The sequence below is a fragment of the Gopherus flavomarginatus genome, chromosome 4, assembly GCF_025201925.1.
Source record: "Gopherus flavomarginatus isolate rGopFla2 chromosome 4, rGopFla2.mat.asm, whole genome shotgun sequence".
NCBI lineage: Eukaryota > Metazoa > Chordata > Testudines > Testudinidae > Gopherus > Gopherus flavomarginatus.
The window spans coordinates 182,433,253-182,451,245 of NC_066620.1; the positions used below are offsets into that span (position 1 = coordinate 182,433,253).

Consider the following 17,993-nt stretch of genomic DNA (forward strand, 5'->3'; position numbering starts at 1 on the left):
CTTTACTGCTCACAATCTCTTTATAAAAGCAGCAAAGTATGTTTTCAACAGGACTGAAAGAAAGGAAATCAACTGGGAATGAGGTCAGCAGAATCAGATCATAGGTAAAGAGGAAAAAATGGAAATGAGGCGGGAATGGGGTTAACATATGTCAGTGCAGCAAGAGAGGGGGTGAGCATGTCGGGACAAGGAACACAGAGTAGAGTGTTAAATTCTTCTCCATGGGGAAAGAAAAATGGGACAGGCACAGTGGAGAGGGAAACAGAACAAAAAAGTTACAAAGGTTTAAGAAGGGAAAAGAAAACAGGAAAATAACTTAAAAGCATGGTGGTGCCAGAGAAGCAGGAGCAGAAAAAAGAATGGGAACTCAAATGTGGCACAGGAAGAAATTCACAAAAGCAGGCAAAAAAGCAGGAATCAAGTAGTATGTCAGACCATATGGTTATATGCAGAGAAGACTCTAATCAGCATGAAAGTCACCAGAATGCACATGGATTCGAGTGTGAAACCATCACTCTCAGTGAACAGGTGTAAGACAATGCAACAGTCAACATGGCAGTTTTCAGTACGAAGTCACTCAGGAGCCCATCCTGTGATGGCAATAGCTGATTAGGGGCCAGTTACAGGTTGCTTCAGGAAGAAGCTGGAAGCAAAGTCTACAGAGGACTTGAAATTCAAGTGGCTGGAAAAGGAAGCATGTCTAATGCTTCCCTGCATTGTTCCCTGATTGTTACCTCTGCAAGTCTGGACAAACTCACTTTACAGCAGCTTATACGGATACTCTTCAGGATGTAAAAGGTTAACCGGTTAACCAGACCGTAACCATTTACCATGGCAGCTGGCTGGCCATGCTGGGTCGGCCACACGGATCCATGTCGGGCTGGCGGGACTCCAGCCCTTGTCGCAGCAGGCAGCTGCGGCAGCCTACAGCAGGGCCCAGGCCTGCAGCCCCAGCAGGACCCCAGCCCCTGCCCGCCCGAGCAACCTCTGATAAGTTAACCCGTTAAACGATGTAATTTTAATCATTTAACCGATTAACTTTAACCAAATATTTACATCCATAATACTCTTACAAGAAAACATACAAACACACTGCTACCGCAATAATGCCACCCAATATAACATGAATTTGGATAAAATGTGGTAAAGCAGTGCTGTGGCGGGGCGGGGCTGCGCATTCCAGTGGATCAAAGCAAGTTCAATATAACATGGTTTCACCTACAATGCGGTAAGATTTTTGGCGCCCAAGGACAGCTTTATGTTGAGGTAGAGGTGTACTTGTTAGCATTTGAGGAAGTGCAGTTGGGGAAAGTTATGTTTTACAGGATTATGCAGTTCAAATAATTACCACTGCACTTTGTTTATAAACAAATAGCATAGAAAAAACCATACTAACATCAAACTTCTCAAGTTTAAATTTATTTCAATACTTTTGGTAAAGGGAAAACAACATCTGTCTAGCATTCAGATTGTAACAGATTTCCCTTCATAAACTTTTTGAAACAATTATACTTTGTAAAACCCAAAGTTGTATCTCCATTATGGAACGTCTAAAAAAATTCTTAACAGGCATTGTGGCAACTGGGACTAAAAATACTGGACACCTTTCTTTTACCAATATTTGAATGTTCAGTTAATAGTTAAACAAGCCTCTACCAACAAAGCAGTGATTAACCAAGACACCTGAACACCCTAAAAAAGTTGGTGTGTTTATACAGGACAGTGTATATTTAAAATGTTAAACCAGAAATAAGGTAAGTATAGTTATAACAAAGTTTAAATTAACTTATTTTGAACAATTCCAACTGGAAGTTTTCACACTGAAAAGAGTCTGTCTTATGAATTAAACAGTCTTTAGTTAGCAAGAATGAAGTTTTCTAGTCATGATAGCATGCTAGAAGTTTTGTTTTCCAGCTCCTTCTCTTGCAAGTCTATCAGCTGCTTCATTTCCTGTAAAGCCAGCATGACCAGGAACATGCATCTGTTGAGAGAAGTCTAAAAGTTATTCGAGTCAACACCCTACCAAGATTCAAATAGTCAAGAGACCACACCAAATCTGATCACCTGGTCATTCTTTATTAATCCCAAGTATAATAGCACCTCTCTAGAGTATTAAATAATTGCTTCTACATATAGTAGGGCTTCTCACAGCTAGATTCTTTTAACTGGTTCCTATCTCAGAGTTAGAGCCTTATTTTATTTATTAAAATGTAGGTAAGCCTCGAGCAGATATCCAATGCTGAGTGCCAACTCCATACATTACTAATGCAAAAAAAAAAAAAAAACAACCCAAACCCACACTTAATATGCATTAGCAATTATAAACCCAAACCTTTCCAACCCATAGCCATTTCCCTCCCCAGAGGTTTGAAGGTGCGGGGAAAGATGGGTTCCGCATTATGTCCAGAAGGTTGCACAGAGGCTCTGGCAGTAGAAGCAAGAGGAGTAAAAAGTTCTAAAATCAAGGACTCATCATGGAGAAGACCCATGATGAACATAAATGGATGGAGGCTAACAGGAATACAACTACAGCACTATAACAACCAGCAGAGAGAAAGGGCTTTCCTGGCTAAAAATCAACACCCTGAACACCATCCTTAAATCCTGGACCATTAGCTACACATACTGCTGACATTAAACCCTGCTTAAACAAGTTAGAGCAGTATTAGTACTAGCTTCATTTTTCAAGTGGTCTCAAAATATAGAATATGTGCAGCAACATGTGGCGCTCTCACCCTGAGGTGACAAAGACATATAGTTGGTTGAGGTCTAGACTAGAAGTTACTACACCAGTTGCAGATGAACTCAGTGATCCAGGAGCAGCCCAGAATCTATTGGCTCAAATAACAGAAGGGTAGCTGTGTTAGTCTGTATCCACAAAAACAGTGAGGAGTCCGGTGGCACCTTAAAGAGGGATTTAATTGGGCATAAGCTTTCATGTGTTTTTTTTCCCCTACTTCTTCAGATGCATGGAATGAAAATTACAGACACAAGCATAAATATACTGGCACATGAAGAGAAGGGAGAACCAGTGATGATAAGGCCAATACAGTCAGGGTGGGTGTGGCCCACTCCCAATAACTGATGATATGCTAGAGAGGTTTTGGCTGGGGGATGTAAGTTATTTTTCTTGTTGGGCCTGTCCTGTAGTAGGCGGCTTCTGGGTACTTGTCTAACTCTGTAAATCTGTCTCCTCACTTCTCCACCTGGGTATTGTAGTTTTAAGAATGCTTGATAAAGATCTTGTAGGTGTTTGTGTTTGTCTTTGAAGGATTTGAGCAAATTTGGTTGTATCCTAGGGCTTGGCTGTAGACAATGGATCATGTGATGAGTCCTGGATGGAAGCTGGAGGCGTGTAGGTCCTCTCTTGGTATTGAGACCTCCTCAATCAATTATTGGGAGTGGACCACATCCACCCTGACTGTATTGGCCTTGTCATCATTGGTTCTCCACTTGTAAGGTAACCCCCTTCTCTTCATGTGCCAGTATATTTATGCTTGCATCTGTAATTTTCACCCCATGCATCTGAAGAAGTATTTTTTTATCCATGAATGCTTATACCCAAATAAATCTGTTAGTCTTTAAGGTGCCACGAGACTCCTCGTAACTCAAATAAGTCATTTACCTCTTTTACATATGGCAGTCTCACTCAAAGGCCATAATATAAGCTCTGCCACCATTTCTCAAACACAACATTCTCAGCTCTCACTTAAGTGCCAAGTTCATGAAATGCAGCACTGTCTGGTTTTCAGACTAGCACAGGATACTCCTCTTATTGTGTCAAGTATCAGAAGAGTAGCTGTGTTAGTCTGGATCTGTAAAAGCAGCAAAGAGTCCTGTGGCACCTTATAGACTAACAGACGTATTGGAGCATGAGCTTTCGGGGTGAAGTGAGTATTCACCCATAGAAGCTCATGCTCCAATACGTCTATTAGTCTATAAGGTGCCACAAGACTCTTTGCTCTTCTTATTGTGGTGATTTGTTCTGTTAAAATCTGAACAGTTCCACCAATTCTATTCCCAATGCAGCACTACTGGAGAGAAAATGTAGAGTGGAAGCCTATAAAGACAAGACTCCCTCCCTGAAGTGCCAGAATACAGTGCTCCAGCCACTGTCAGATGGATTTTCTGCTGTATTTGGAAGTTTATGTTTTGTTTCTAGCCAGGGGAAGTCAGATAAAAGACAGATTAAAATTTTAGTTCAGTACAGTTGTTTGCTTAACTGCAACCCGGAGCTTATATTTCTACTAGTGAGACAAGGTGGAGGAGACAATATCTAGTCAGCCTTTGACATCTGAACAGAATACATCAGTGGAGTATTTGAATGACAGCAAAAGTACAATAAGGGAAGGAACTTCCTCTAGGAAAAGTCCCCCATGAGAAGTATAAAGCCTCCACTTATGCCCACTGTATTGTTTTGTAGGGATTACTTAATAGTTCATTTCCTTGGATTCTGTTTCACTAGCCATAAAGGCAATGGTGCAGAGATTTGATTCTGAGTTAGGTATCTCTGGAAGGTTACAGGCAAATTTAGAATAATTAGAAATGTAGCTATGGGGACAATAAGTTCTTCTCAATGCTGCATTTATTTCTACTAGAAGAGTTAAAGGTTACAGACTCAATTTAAAATAATATAACTAGCTACTCAGCAAAAAAAGTTACTGTATCCTACTTCTACATTTGAGACAGAGTTCTTACCAAATTGAGAGCTAATACAGGTTTTCTAAGGACTGCCATATTCATGCTTCTAATATTCTTGGAAAAGCTTTGAATATACCACAGAAAATCTGAGTTAGTTTGTTTTGCACCCTGCTGGCTTCTGACACATTTCAGTTCTGCTAAAAGTAAAAAAAAAAAAAAGTTTTACTGTATCAAGTTACATACCCTGAAAATTGATTAATTTAAGAATTCTTAAATTTTTGACCTTCAGCTCTAACCATCCTCTGTTAGTTTCTCTGTATTTTAGTTAGATCTGAGCTTTGCACCTTTTTCCTGGAAATGCCCTAGAGATTTAACTGTGGTGATTTTCTTGGTGGGCAATATATGAGCAAATGTTTAAGTATATTGTTTGATAAGATCTACTAGATCCTTTTATGTGTATTTCTTAAATTATTACTTGGTAACAGAATCTTGATTATTTTGGATGGAGCTAATAATTTTCCTGGTACTTACGTGGATTCATGGTAGTTTTAAGTTTATTAAAACTCCTTATGATGCTCTTATTTGTGAAAACGTATAAAATATTTTTAGAGGCAAAAGTTAGTAGAGCTTATTCAGTCACAATTACCACCACCAAATTACTCACCCACTGAATTTCCATTCCCTCTGAAAGCTTATCAAGTCTTTCAAAGTCTTCTTTATTTATTACATCTTTTCCTGTGCTTGTTCTCCAGCCATTATTTTTCCAGTTGTCTACCCAACTTGTTACACCTATGGAAAAACAAATTAATATGTTTTATTGGAAGATAATTACAGTTTCTAAATACAAGTACAAACTGGATATATTTTTAAAATTCAGCAAGAATGTAAATAACTTGTGGCTACTGCATAGGAAGATTATCCATGACCATGTCTTTAAAAGGAAGTTATTTAGGAAATTTTATCTTTTTTTCAAATCCTTGCCATGTAAAGATCAGAACCAAAAACTCTAATCACTTCAACAGGGTATTCTAAGTAATTCAAGGACAGGTCTCAGGCTTCCATTAATTTGTTTATTGCATGCGACCTGTCCTATGACTTTTTCTAAAAAATACCCATGACAAAAATCTTAGTCTTAGTCATTATCCCCATAACGTGCTTTATTTACTCTAGAGCTACTGTTCTTCCTGTTATCTCTACAGACTGTGGGTATGGTCCCACGCCCAATGACTTTAATGCTACAAGACCATACTGCTATCAGTTACTAACTTTCTCCACAAATGCATTAAAGACACAGGTGGCAATCTGTGAAACATGCTGATTTCATTCTCTAATACAGTCTTTCAGAATGACTGTCTCTTTCCAGCATCTGTCCTTACACCTATGCTTCCCCATTGACTGGTACTGATGCTCACCGTTTGTGAGCATAATACATGAGTTTAGATTCACTTAAGTGCAAGTTTACCAGGCGAACTGCAATAAATTGAAGTTGAGGGTCTGTTTGCCAATAGAGTTAACAGAGTGCAGCTCTAACTAGAGCTTTAATAACTTATTTTATTTGAAGGTCAGAAGAGGCGCATAGATGGTGGGAATGCATAAACACCTAAAAAAGAAGGCATACAGCGGAACACATTCAGAACAACATGAACCGTAACATAAACCTAGAAGTCACTGAGAGAAAGTAACAATATTTTAATTAAGAGTTAGAAAGTCATCTACTACTGGTCAAAGAAATAATTAACAGTCAATTTGTCCAAGACAGGAGTGCCCTTCATTAAACAAGTGTACTAATGAAATAGTTACCAGAATAGAATTGGCCACTTTATGCCTGGCAGTATGAACTAACTAAACTGAGCTGTTAATTCTCATTCCACTAAGGACTCTTTCCAGGAAGCCAGACCAAAGGCTCCCATAACCAGTCGCATCCGCAAATTTGTATGAACTGGTTGCCCCCTGGTGGGGCAACTGAAGTGGAAGGAAACAGATTACTTAATGGATCTATTATTCCTCTTTCCCACCCACTCTGATCTTCCCCATCTCTTCTGCTTCCTTGCTGGTTTTAACTCCCTGGTCCACTGAGCCCTTGCTTAGCAACCCCTCCACTTTCTGGGGCCAATGCTATTAGGAACCTCCCTTCCACTTTTTCCCACATAGAAGTGGGAGTTACCAGAGTTTAAGACAGGGGGGAAACGGGACAGCTCCCTGCACTACTACTTCCACCCAAGCATCCCCCTTTCCCTGTCCAGTAGCTCCTTGGCCTCTCCAGGGTGAGGGCATCGCCTCCTAGAGGAGGCATCAAATTACTTCCAGCTCATTTGCCCTCTGAGCTGCTGGCTTATGCTTTGAGGGAAAAACAGATGAAAAGTTCTCTCATCTGCAATGCAAAAATCATACAAAGTCTTTGTTCTGCCCAACAGCCTCCCTAATTTTGGGAAAGTATAGCTAAAAACCAATTACACAAATCTCATCCAATTATCTGAGCAACAAGGAAGCCAGACTCGATACTGTACCCAAATCATTAAGTACATATAAACTTTGTCTTGAAAGCACTTAAATAGATCAACTCATCCCAAAAGCCATCAGTCACATTTTACAATGGGAGAAACTGAGGCAGACAAATTGACTTGCCAAACACAGTGATGGTTAGTTTATTAGATCTCAGGAGTTCCCATAAAGAGCTTGTGCTCAGACTACAAGAAAAATTAAAAAGGACTCTGGGATCCAGTCTGTTAGAAGTGACCTGCGAAGAAGATGCAATTGTGCCTTTTGCTTCACATAAAAGACCTAAATGTTTTTCTCTGTCTGCTTTCATGTTAGAAATTCAGGCTATACCTATACTCCGAAATTATAAACCACAAGGGACTGCAAGCTGAGTAAGTGGGGAAAAAGGGGTTTAGTCTATTAGAGAACACATTAGCTCCACTGCCTACTACTTATAGGAGGTCTTGTAAAAATTCAACATTAACACCTAAGGTGAAATCTCACAATATACATTGGGAGACACCATCCTCCAGCAGTCTTCCATGAAAGCCAGGGAAGAATAGACTTGAATAACATTGCTAGAAGTAAAAACAAGCAGAACAATCTTGAAATGTTTCAGGGTTGTGTTTTTGTTTTTTTTTTTAAACTTTGATACAAGAACAAAGGGGCGGGGGGGGGAGAAGGAGGAGGAGAGAACAGGCAGTTTCCTAATACAGTACTACTTTGCTGGCCATTTTCAGATATACAGCCTACATTTATAGGGCTTTGTATGAAAATTCATACACCATTTTGTATATTGCATCCAGAACTTCTGCAAGAAAATCCTTTATTATAGACATTCAGTATCTGATATTTTAAAACTATTTCCTACATCAGTTGCTAAACTAGGTATCTTGTCTATTCCAGAGTTTGATACAAACAGTGGATGTGATTTTGGCAAGCTATGCAGGGTGTTCTTGGAGTCCTTTTCCCTGCTATTACTGGGAATTGAAATGAGTTATGCATAATCCCTTCCCTACACACCATCTAAAAAAAACACAAACCATTTTACAGAAAGTATCAGAGGGGTAGCTGTGTTAGTGGATTCTTTGCTGCTTTTACAGATCCAGACTAACAGACATTTTGGAGCATGAGCTTTCGTGGGTGAATACCCACTTCCTCAGATGCATGTCTGACACGCATCTGAGGAAGTGGGTATTCACCCACGAAAGCTCATGCTCCAAAACGTCTGTTAGTCTATAAGGTGCCACAGGATTCTTTGCTGATTTTACAGAAACAGATTTGTGGGGCTTATACAATGAAGGTATGTATTCTACATTCAATGCACAGCAGAGCTGAAATCATTAACTTACCATTTATAGTGAACTTGCTATCAGTGTAAAGAACCAGTTTCTTGATGTTTTGACTCTTTGCTTGCTCTATTGCTTTGCAGGCTGCCTAAAAGAAGTGTTTCAATAATCATAATTCAGAAGATTGTGAACAAAAAAATACATACATAAGAAATACAACTAGAGAATTTAGTGTGAAGACAGACACAAAAATTGCAGTAACATATCAGATGTCCCACAGTCGAGAAGTCTGCCAGAGACAGGATACAACATGCCTCAGTGGAAGGTGGAAGACAGAGTAGCTGATTATAGAATAACTAGTCCCTAGAAGAAACTTCTTAATCCTGCCAGCTAATGATTGGCTCATCCCTTCAACCATGAGGGTTTATATACTGGCTATTTTCCTCTAATAGAACTGTGGATGTTCTGATTATTCACATAAATGTCTGATGCTGTTTTGAATCTTAAGATCTTGACATCAATGATATTTTATTATTTCAAAGGTTAGTTGTGCATTGTGTTAATAAGTAGTTCCTTGTATCAGTTCTGAATGTCACCTTTCAATTTCATTGGATTATCCTTATCTTTCAAATAGGAGCACCATTTTATCTTCATTACACCAGATATTGTTCTGTAGACCTCCATCATGCCTGCTGTTATTCATTTCATATCTAAACTGAACAGTCCTAATGTTCTCTTTCATAGAAAAAAGTCTTGCCATCATTTGTCTCTGAACTCCTTTCTACTTCTGAACTATCTTCCTTGAGACAGGATGAACAGAACTAAATACAAACATTATGAGGTAGAAACCTCAGAGAAGAAGCCAATGTGAGTTCCAGAAAGCAACTCTACCAACTCCTATGCAGAAATACTGTTAGCAGAATCACCAGCTTCCTTCTTGACTTGTATCATTGCTAAAACCCCCACAGCAGAGCCCTACTAAATCTAAATTGAATGTCTGAAAATACCTGAGAGCTTTAGCAGCTGATTGAGTTGCGTGGAGTCATAGTGCTCAGTTCTTTCCCACAAGTATAAAACAATTTTAAAACGTCACAACTTACATGTATTTCAGCTCTTTGGTTGGTCTGCCGTCCAGAAAGCCTATCACTAGTATTTCTGTTTAAAAGCAACACAAAACACATTAGTGGTTCACACTACTGCATGAGTGTATAGCCACAGATTAGGCAGAATTGAGGCATAACTAAAATTTCCCCTGAAAGGGAACTTAAAAACTTAAGTGGCACCTAATCTGAAATTTAGGCATGCTTGGCCCTGTCCCTACTGCAGGTTGAACCTCCAGGTTGAGAACAGTCATTTTAATATAAACTTGTGGAAGCACTTAATGGGAGCCTAAATTAAATCTTCCCAAAGATATTACCTTGCATTTGTCCAGGCTGAGTCTGGTTATATTTTGCCTACCTTTCTAACCTCTACAGGCACCTTTATTTCTGCCCTCAGTGATGGCTGATATTCAACATCCCAATTTAATAACTGAGTTTACTCTTTCTAGCTCATTATTTACATAAATTTGGTAATATTATTCAAGAAAGTCTCAGTCAAGTTAAGTATCAGAGGGGTAGCTGTGTTAGTCTGGATCTGTAAAAGGCGACAAGGAGTCCTGTGGCACCTTACAGACTAACAGACGTATTGGAGCATAAGCTTTCGTGGGTGAATACTCACTTCTTCAGACGCATGAAGTAACTGGGTTTCGCATTCTGAAGTCGCTGAATTTAAAGGCCATACAATTTAAGTGATGAATTACACAAGACCAATATTAGTAAGTTTTTGTACAGCAAGTGATTTAACTATGATCTCAAAATTACTTACAAAGGGTGGTCTGGTCCCCAATAGACTCCTACTCCAGCACGTGCCTTACGACGCCCATTACTTGAGCAGCAGCCATCCGTATAAACAACTACAGAGTCACCTGCAAGAGATGGATACATGCAATCTATTTAAAATGTCACAAAACAATTTTTAATTGTTCAAAGGCATAAGCCTCTTTCAAATACAGAAAATTGTTTCTTAACAGATTTATATTTCCTCCAATAATGCTCCAGCAACTTCTTCACATAGAAGTTGTATACATCATCCTGCACGGCTGCAGAATCCATGAAATAATTTTAGCCCCAACTTTTTTCACAAGAACGTCAATTTTTGCCAAGCCTCAAGATTGTGTGGAAGAGCTTCATGCTCCCAACTCCAGCTCCCATCTTATTTTTCTAAGATGGCCATCAGTCTCAATGAAAAGTTAAAATACATGTTTAAATGTGTTCACTCAAGTGTATTTACTCAGGGCTCTGACATGATTCCATATCAGTTAAAACATGATTTCATCCTGTTTACAGTGGCCAGATAAAGCCATGTAATGATGACTAGTGTTATATACTCAAAATATGCTTTATGATAAGATTACTTAAATTTATTGTTCTGAAGGCACTCTAAACATTACTATTAGAATGCCAGAACTGTAATTCTTGCATTCAGATATCCAGTTCTCCCACACACGAAAATAAAAGTTTCTTTAATGCCCTACCTCGATCACCTGTAAGGGAGGACTAGGGGCTAAATGTCAGCAAGAGGAGATAATTTTCCAGGCATACCATAAAGGTTAGATCTACACTGTTAAACCAAGCAGCAATAGTTGAGGGCTTCTCACAGAAAAAGACATGCCAAAGCTTCTTCACTCTAGAGAATTTCAACTTGAACCAGGTTTTGGCTGTTAGTGAGAGCAGCAACTTTAGGGACTTGTTAAATACTCTGTTTAAAATACTTCATATTCATTAAATATACTTCAATAAATTGTAGCCCCATCAAAGAGGCTTACCCATATATGAGAATTTATCTTTGCTCACTGAAGATGCCGAGTATGTCTCATTGTATTTTACACGTTTTCTGTTAGATTCTTCCTCCGAAGACTGCTCATATGGTCTCTTGCATGTGCTGTAACTTGGGCTTGCTGTCTCCATTTCATTCCAGTAGCTGTCACTCTTTTGTGTTAAACTAGATATGCTATTAATACCTTACAGAAAAAAAAACAGTATTACACACAAATATAAAAGTTAAGTTATAATTTGCATGGCTAATTGTAGCAGTATTAGAAATTATTTGTTAAACTACTAGGGAAGACACTCTGGCAGAAATACCAAGTTAAATTTCACAGCATTTTTTAAAAAAAAAAGAAGAACAGAAATAAATGTACAAGTCATCATTAATGCTATGTTAAATTTCAGCAATCAGGACATGCAGCTGTTAAGGTTCAAAATTAACTTAGCCACACTGCACACATGTAGTATTTCTATATTGCGTATAGCTGAGCATAACTTCATGTTTTAATATTACAATTTGGCTTTTCTGTTTCCTAGATTTTTTTTAATCTGTGGCAATATTTTTAGCAAGAGTAAATATATTAAAATAGATTTTTAATTTCCAATTACCAATTTTAGCAGTAGCATAATTAAATTCAATTTTAGAAGAGGAGTTCAATACTCAGACTAAGCCTTAAAGTTGCATAGTAAATAACGATGCCTCACATAACTTAATCCAAAGCCATCTTTGATTTTTCCTTATCTTGGATGTTTTACTAGATACTGAGGATACATGAGCTCAGTGCAGATTTGCAGAAGCACTCAGCATTGCCTTAACTCTACCACCATTAAAAGCCAGTGCTGGGCCCTTTTGAAAATGCCACCCAGTGACAGAGCAGCTGAACTACCACTCTGTCACTGTATCTCCAATCAGTTGCCTGGAATATAAAACTGACTACTACAGTTGTGACTAATGGATAGATTGGGGATGGGCTGCAGTGAGCTATAAGGCTAATTAACTCATTAGCTCAGAAGGTAGATAACGCACTGGCAAGAACTGGTAGTGGGAGAAAACCAGTCTCTCAGAATTAGTCCCAAGAGAGATTTCCCACCTTTCCTGTCCATGACCTAGGGAGTTAAAGATGGTATGCTGTTGTAAATAAGATGCTGCCGGTGAGGGGAACACTGTAAATAAACCACATATTGTGTTTACAATCAGAGTGTCTCCAAGTGCTCTCTGTGTGCAGTGGAAGAAGAGCAGAGAGATGCCTTGTTAAACACCCTATAACATTAGTGAAAATTTTATGGAAATATTTTAGTTAACTTAATGATAAAAGAAGCTTGTCTGACAATAATTCATCAGTCCTATGCCACAGCAACTGATCTACATCCAGTTATAACAGTGGTCCCCAAACTCTTTGTTACACCCCTCCCTTACCAGTAATGGAATCTATCCATGCTCCGAGAACCGCGGTTGGAAGCCAGGCCAGGGCCCTGATTAGGCAGTACTCCTTCCCTGTCCCCCTTGAGGGCAAGCCTGGGCCCCCCACTATGCTCCCCTGAACTTTCCATGCCCCCCAGGGAGGCACACCCCACAGTGAGGACCTCTGAGTTATAGGATGCAAAATATAATATATGCCACACAGCATGGTATGGTTTCAGAGATACTGAGCAGAGAGAGAGCTGTGGGGGTGCCTGTATCTCAGAAAAATCAGACTATTATACCCTATTTTTACCTGCTGTCGCTTCGGAAGTAACACTCATTTGTCTCAGAACAGCCTTCCAACTGTAGTGAGGGCAAGAAACCTAGCTGGTTTTTAAAATGAAGCTTTAACGTGTTGAGACCACTGCTTCTCATGGCAACCTATATAGTCTCATTGTTTACTTGTACTCCCCATCTACTGGTACCCATCTGTCTCTTGTCTGATACTAAAAGTATGTTCACACTAGGGCAGAGCAGCGATGTGCAATGCTATAGCACAGGCGCTTCCTACACAGAGAGGGGAGGGATAGCTCAGTGGTTTGAGCATTGGCTTTTAGCGGCTCCCACTGGCTCGGAGCAGCGAACCACGGCCAGTGGGAGCCACAATCGGCCGGACCTGCAGACAGGGCAAGTAAATAAACTGGCCCCGCTCACCAGGGGCTTTCCCTACACAAGCGGTGATCCCAGTTTGAGAAACACTGAGCTAATCTCATTTCAAAACAAGGCCAAAACAAGCCAATCCCTAAGAACATGTGACTAAATCCTCCTGGCCTGCAGTCTGGACTGGTGGGCCCGCTGTGCACCCCTGACTCTCTCTCTTCCTCATTGTTTGGCAGGAGTCGATTAAAAAAACACAGCAACAAGCTAAAGAACTAGTCAACAAGCAACTCACAAGCCAATTAAGCCAAAAGCAAGCCTAATGTCTGCATTTTCTCCATGGGTTTGGCATGTCTGAAGTACAGCTGTACGGTCTGTAGTGGAAACATAGCCTTATAGTGTACGTTGTTTGGGACAGGAGCTGTCACCATCGCAATACACAGCATTTTAACAGTAAGTACACATGGAGGTATGTGATGGGACTACCGGCAGGGCACCAGACTCGATACCCCTGGTGGTCCTGTACATATGTTCCTGTACAGACACTGCCCCACGCAGGGAAGGTGGAAGGGGCTTGCTGGGTATTACCTGCTGAATGGGATGAGGACTGCCGTGACTCGCTGCCCACAAAGGACCAAGCATCTGCCTCGCTGGCAAATTTCTTGAAGCTGGCGGCCGGGTACCTGTTCACCTGCTCTCGGCACTCCTCCCTACAACACAGCAGCGACAGGCGGGCCGTCAGCGCGGAGCTGGGCGGCCCCAGAGGTGGGACAGGACCCCGCGGGCTCCTCCTACCCCGAGCCGACGGGAGGGGTTGAAGAAGCCTGCCCGGGTAGGCCTAGTAGGGAAGGGGGATCACGCCAGTGCCTGGGTCCTGCCCCGTACGGGGAGGACCCCCAGGCGGGATGGGAGTGGGGACCACTCGGGAGCAGCCACCCTCACCAGGTCTGATAGACTCCGATCCTCCTGCCTTTGCGCACCGCGTAGAACATGTTGCTCCCGCTGCTGGGGACAAAACAACGGTCAATGAGCGCCGCGAGCAGCCGCCGCAACATGGCGCTGCCGCCCGGCTCGCCCCCACCGGCCCTCAGCCTCAAACCCGCTGCCGCCCACCAACCTGCCTCCCACGCAGACGCTTTCCTCTGAGAAGACGGCAGCCTCGCTCACCCCGCCTACTGCGCAGGCGCAATGCAGAGGCCTCACATCTAGCTAGCTTAGACTACCTATTGCGCAGGCGCACTATGCAGCTACCTTCCCGTTCCTTCGGCGAGCGTATTCTACAGCGTAAGAAGCCCGACTGCGCAGGCGCATTGCCCAGCCTTGCCCGGAGTTCCTTCCAGGACTCGCTGGACGAGCGAGGGCTGGCAGACAAGGGCAGGCGGCTCGTTACAGGGCCCGCACGGGACCAAACTGACAGAACACGCGTTTTTATTAAAGCGGTTCAGGTGGAAGCGGGTCGCCCCAAACCCCTCTCCCCAGAGCGCAGGCCGCGTGGCAGAGCCCCAAAGTCACACCCAGCTTTCCAAACCAGCGCGTGCTTCGGCTCGCGCCCGCCCTGAGCTAGCTGAGCTCCCCGGCCCCGGCCCCGGCCCCGCCCCCGCGTGTGTGTGAGCAGGGCCGGCCCTAGCCATTTCACCGCCCCAAGGCCGGCGGCACGCGCGGGGAGTGCTCTGCCGCTCGCTGGTCCCGCGGCTCCGGGGCACCTCCCGCAGGCGTGCTCCACCGGAGCCGCGGGACCAGCGGACGCCTGCGGGAGGTCCACCGGAGCCGCCTGCCGCCCTCCCGGCTTGGCGCGCTGGGGCCTGGAGTCGGCCCTGTGTGTCAGGCCGCTTCACCTGCCCAGCAGTTCAGTCTCTTCCCCCCGCCTAACCTCTCCTGGCCTCCTGCCTTCCCGGCTCGGGCGTGCCGCTGCGGGGCGGAGGGAGGCCCGCAGATCCCTCTCGTGGCCCGCAGGGGGGGCACAGCTGCTGGCCGCTCCGATGCTCTTTCGGTTTCGGCCCCCAGACTGGTTGCGTGTTGCGATACTGCTGGGGGTAGGGCAAGGGGGAGAGTTTTGCAGCAGCTCGGCTCAGGAGGGGGCAAATGGGGCAGGCGGCGCGACCAATCAGAGCCTCAGAGGGAGCTGCCCCCGGGCGGGCTCGCATTGAACTGGAGCGCTGGGGTCTAAGCGGGAAAGACTCGTGGCGCCGAGTGGCTTTGGCGCGGCCTGGGCAGAAGCTCTTGGAAAAGTGGTTTGCTCGGGTGACGGGTAACTCTGTGCCTAAGGGGCTTCTGTTTGAATAGAGGACGGTCAAGGTTAAATGTTTCTCCATTGTTAGCCCTGCGTGGCCACTCATCATCACCCCTTCGAATTTCATCTCAAGGGGATGTAAAAAGACAGAGGACAAAGACCGTCCTTACAGTCAAAATGGAGTTTGCAGCTTAATAAAAGATATATACAGAGAGTTCAAAATCTCAAACAAAATCCATAAATGGTACATAGACTGATTCCTTAAATTGTCACACGTGGGTTCCACGTTCATTACAAACTGACTCTTCCGTTTTACTTCCCTAGCTGCTGGCTGCTGCCCTTGAAACCTCTTTGTACATGGGAGGAAATGCAAATAGCCAGATAAAGATGAAAGTAGGTGTTCCTGGCCCCAGTCTGGAAATTCAGGGGCAGCAATAAGTCTAGTAAAATACAAAAATATGGATCACTTTGACATCAATTTTGCCTTCAACTGAGAGGGAGTGATTTTAGATTTCACCTGATCCTTAATATGCTTGCCAATCAGTATTACCATTTTCTTACCCAGATTAAGAACTTTATCCTTGGCAGGCATTAGGTGAAAGGATAATTGGTTTGGTCTGACTCCCATGAAAATATAACTGGCATTTTTCTTACTTCTGACAATTTATTGGTGAAACTGCATTATACCCATTCAGAAAATGGCTGCTTTTGATATTTTCACCCAAAGCTTATTTACATTTATTTTCATTAAAATATTAACGTTCTCAAGGTTTTTACTGAGATTCTCAGCATTTTTTACTCTTTGGATTTGCAGCATATTGTGCGTGACTGCCCTTGGTTAGCTTTTCCTTTAATTAAAGGCCTGCTATAGCAGAAGGTTTTCACATTCATTATAGGTTTACACATTCATTTTATTTATATTCTCTTTTGGCCAATAGATAATAAAAGAGCGACCAGCAATAAATGAAGGGGAGAGAAAAGACCTGTTAAATTCATCTCATTAATTCTTGGGTTGAACAGACAGGTCCATAAATTCAATTTACATGCAAGGACTGATCAGTAACTCTTCTAATGTCACAACCAACATACTGAGCTCAGATTCAAAGACAGAGAAAAATGACTTTGAGGTCCATTGAATGCCATCCACATTCACCTTGTTCCTTTCTGTCAATAACACTGAAGCTGCAGGTAATCAAATAATTACATCACTTTTGCTTCATCTACATGGATTTTTTCTGAAATATTCTTACCATTGCTGTAGCGCTGCAGTAATAGAAACAATGAGAGTACTAATGTAGACTGGCAACTGGCATTTTTACTACTTTGTTGTCTAGCACTGCTGCATAGGAGGTAAAAATGCCAGTGGCTGGTTTACACCAGCTTTTCCGTGGTTGTCATACCACTGGTGGATTTGTGGAGATTTTCAGAAGAAGCTCAGTGTAGATGAGGCAATCCAGGGAAGGCATTCCAGGCAACATAATTCACGATTTGCATTACGTGACGGGACTCACAGAGAAGTATAATAGGAATCATTTAGTCCCCATCTACACCAGAACATATGACAAAGTCAGGGGAGATATGGCTGTGTCAGTCCTAGGATATTATAGAAAGTGGATGAGGTAATATTTCACTGGACCAACTTCTGTTGGCAGCGGGTCTCAAACTTCATTGCACCACAACCCCTTTCTGACAACAAAAATTACTACATGACCCCAGTGGGGGGGACTGAAACCTGGGCCAGAATGCCACCTTCAGCCCCCATTTGGGGGCTCAGGTTTTGGCTTTAGCCCCGGGCCCCAGCAAGTCTAATGCCAGCACCTGGAGACCCCACAGTTTGAGAACCGCTGGGTAAGAGAGAGAAGCTTTTGAGCCACTCTACCTTGAATAATCCCTTAGAACAGGGGTTCTCAACCTTTTTCTTTCTTAGTGCCCCACCCCCACCAACATGCTAGAAAACACGCCAGGGCCCTGTGGCAGGGGGGCTCCGGGCTCCAGCCACCGGGCGGGGAGGAGACCAGTGGTGCTGCAACACTTTTACTAATCGGGGTGCTGAAAGCTAACCCCTTACCCCTGTTCATGCCCTCTCCCACCCAGAGCTGCTGCTGGGAGCAGGGCCATGTCTATGGGAGGGGGGACCCGGACAGGGGTAAGAGGGTCAAGGCTGGGAGTAGGCATGGGGCCAGCAGCTGGGAGCTCGCGAGTGGGGCCAGGAGCAGAACCCTGGGCACAGGGCTGAGAGCGGAGCAGCAGCTGGGAACCCACATGCGGGGCTGGGAGTTGAGCCCCAGACGTGGGGCTGGGACTGCACGGGGTCTGGGAGCGGAGCCCTGGGCTTGGAGCTGGCAGCTAGGACCCCACTTTGGGGGCCAGAAACAGAGCTCCAGGAGTGGCACTGGGACCCCGCATGCGGAGCTGGCAGCAAAGCCCTA

The 17,993-nt window shown here is 43.2% G+C and overlaps 1 protein-coding gene across 9 annotated transcripts; it reads right to left on the reverse strand.

The window, feature by feature from the left end:
- Positions 1-1,403: 1,403 nt before the first annotated feature.
- On the reverse strand, positions 1,404-15,493 carry RNASEH1 (ribonuclease H1). 9 transcript variants are annotated; one of them, XM_050950959.1, is made up of 9 exons: positions 15,205-15,274; positions 14,277-14,336; positions 13,923-14,044; positions 11,275-11,469; positions 10,275-10,374; positions 9,509-9,563; positions 8,472-8,556; positions 5,306-5,430; positions 1,404-1,981 (listed from the first exon to the last, which is right to left on the reverse strand). In XM_050950959.1, exons 2-9 carry the CDS (start codon positions 14,324-14,326, stop codon positions 1,895-1,897), a joined length of 819 nt encoding a protein of 272 aa, XP_050806916.1. In that variant the 5' UTR covers positions 14,327-14,336; positions 15,205-15,274; the 3' UTR covers positions 1,404-1,894. The 9 variants fall into 9 exon arrangements, with proteins under 9 accessions (XP_050806916.1, XP_050806918.1, XP_050806917.1 ...); XM_050950961.1 differs by having other exon boundaries at positions 14,277-14,339; positions 15,205-15,220; XM_050950960.1 differs by lacking the exon at positions 15,205-15,274 and adding an exon at positions 14,452-14,494.
- Between the last annotated feature and the right edge of the window lie 2,500 nt (positions 15,494-17,993).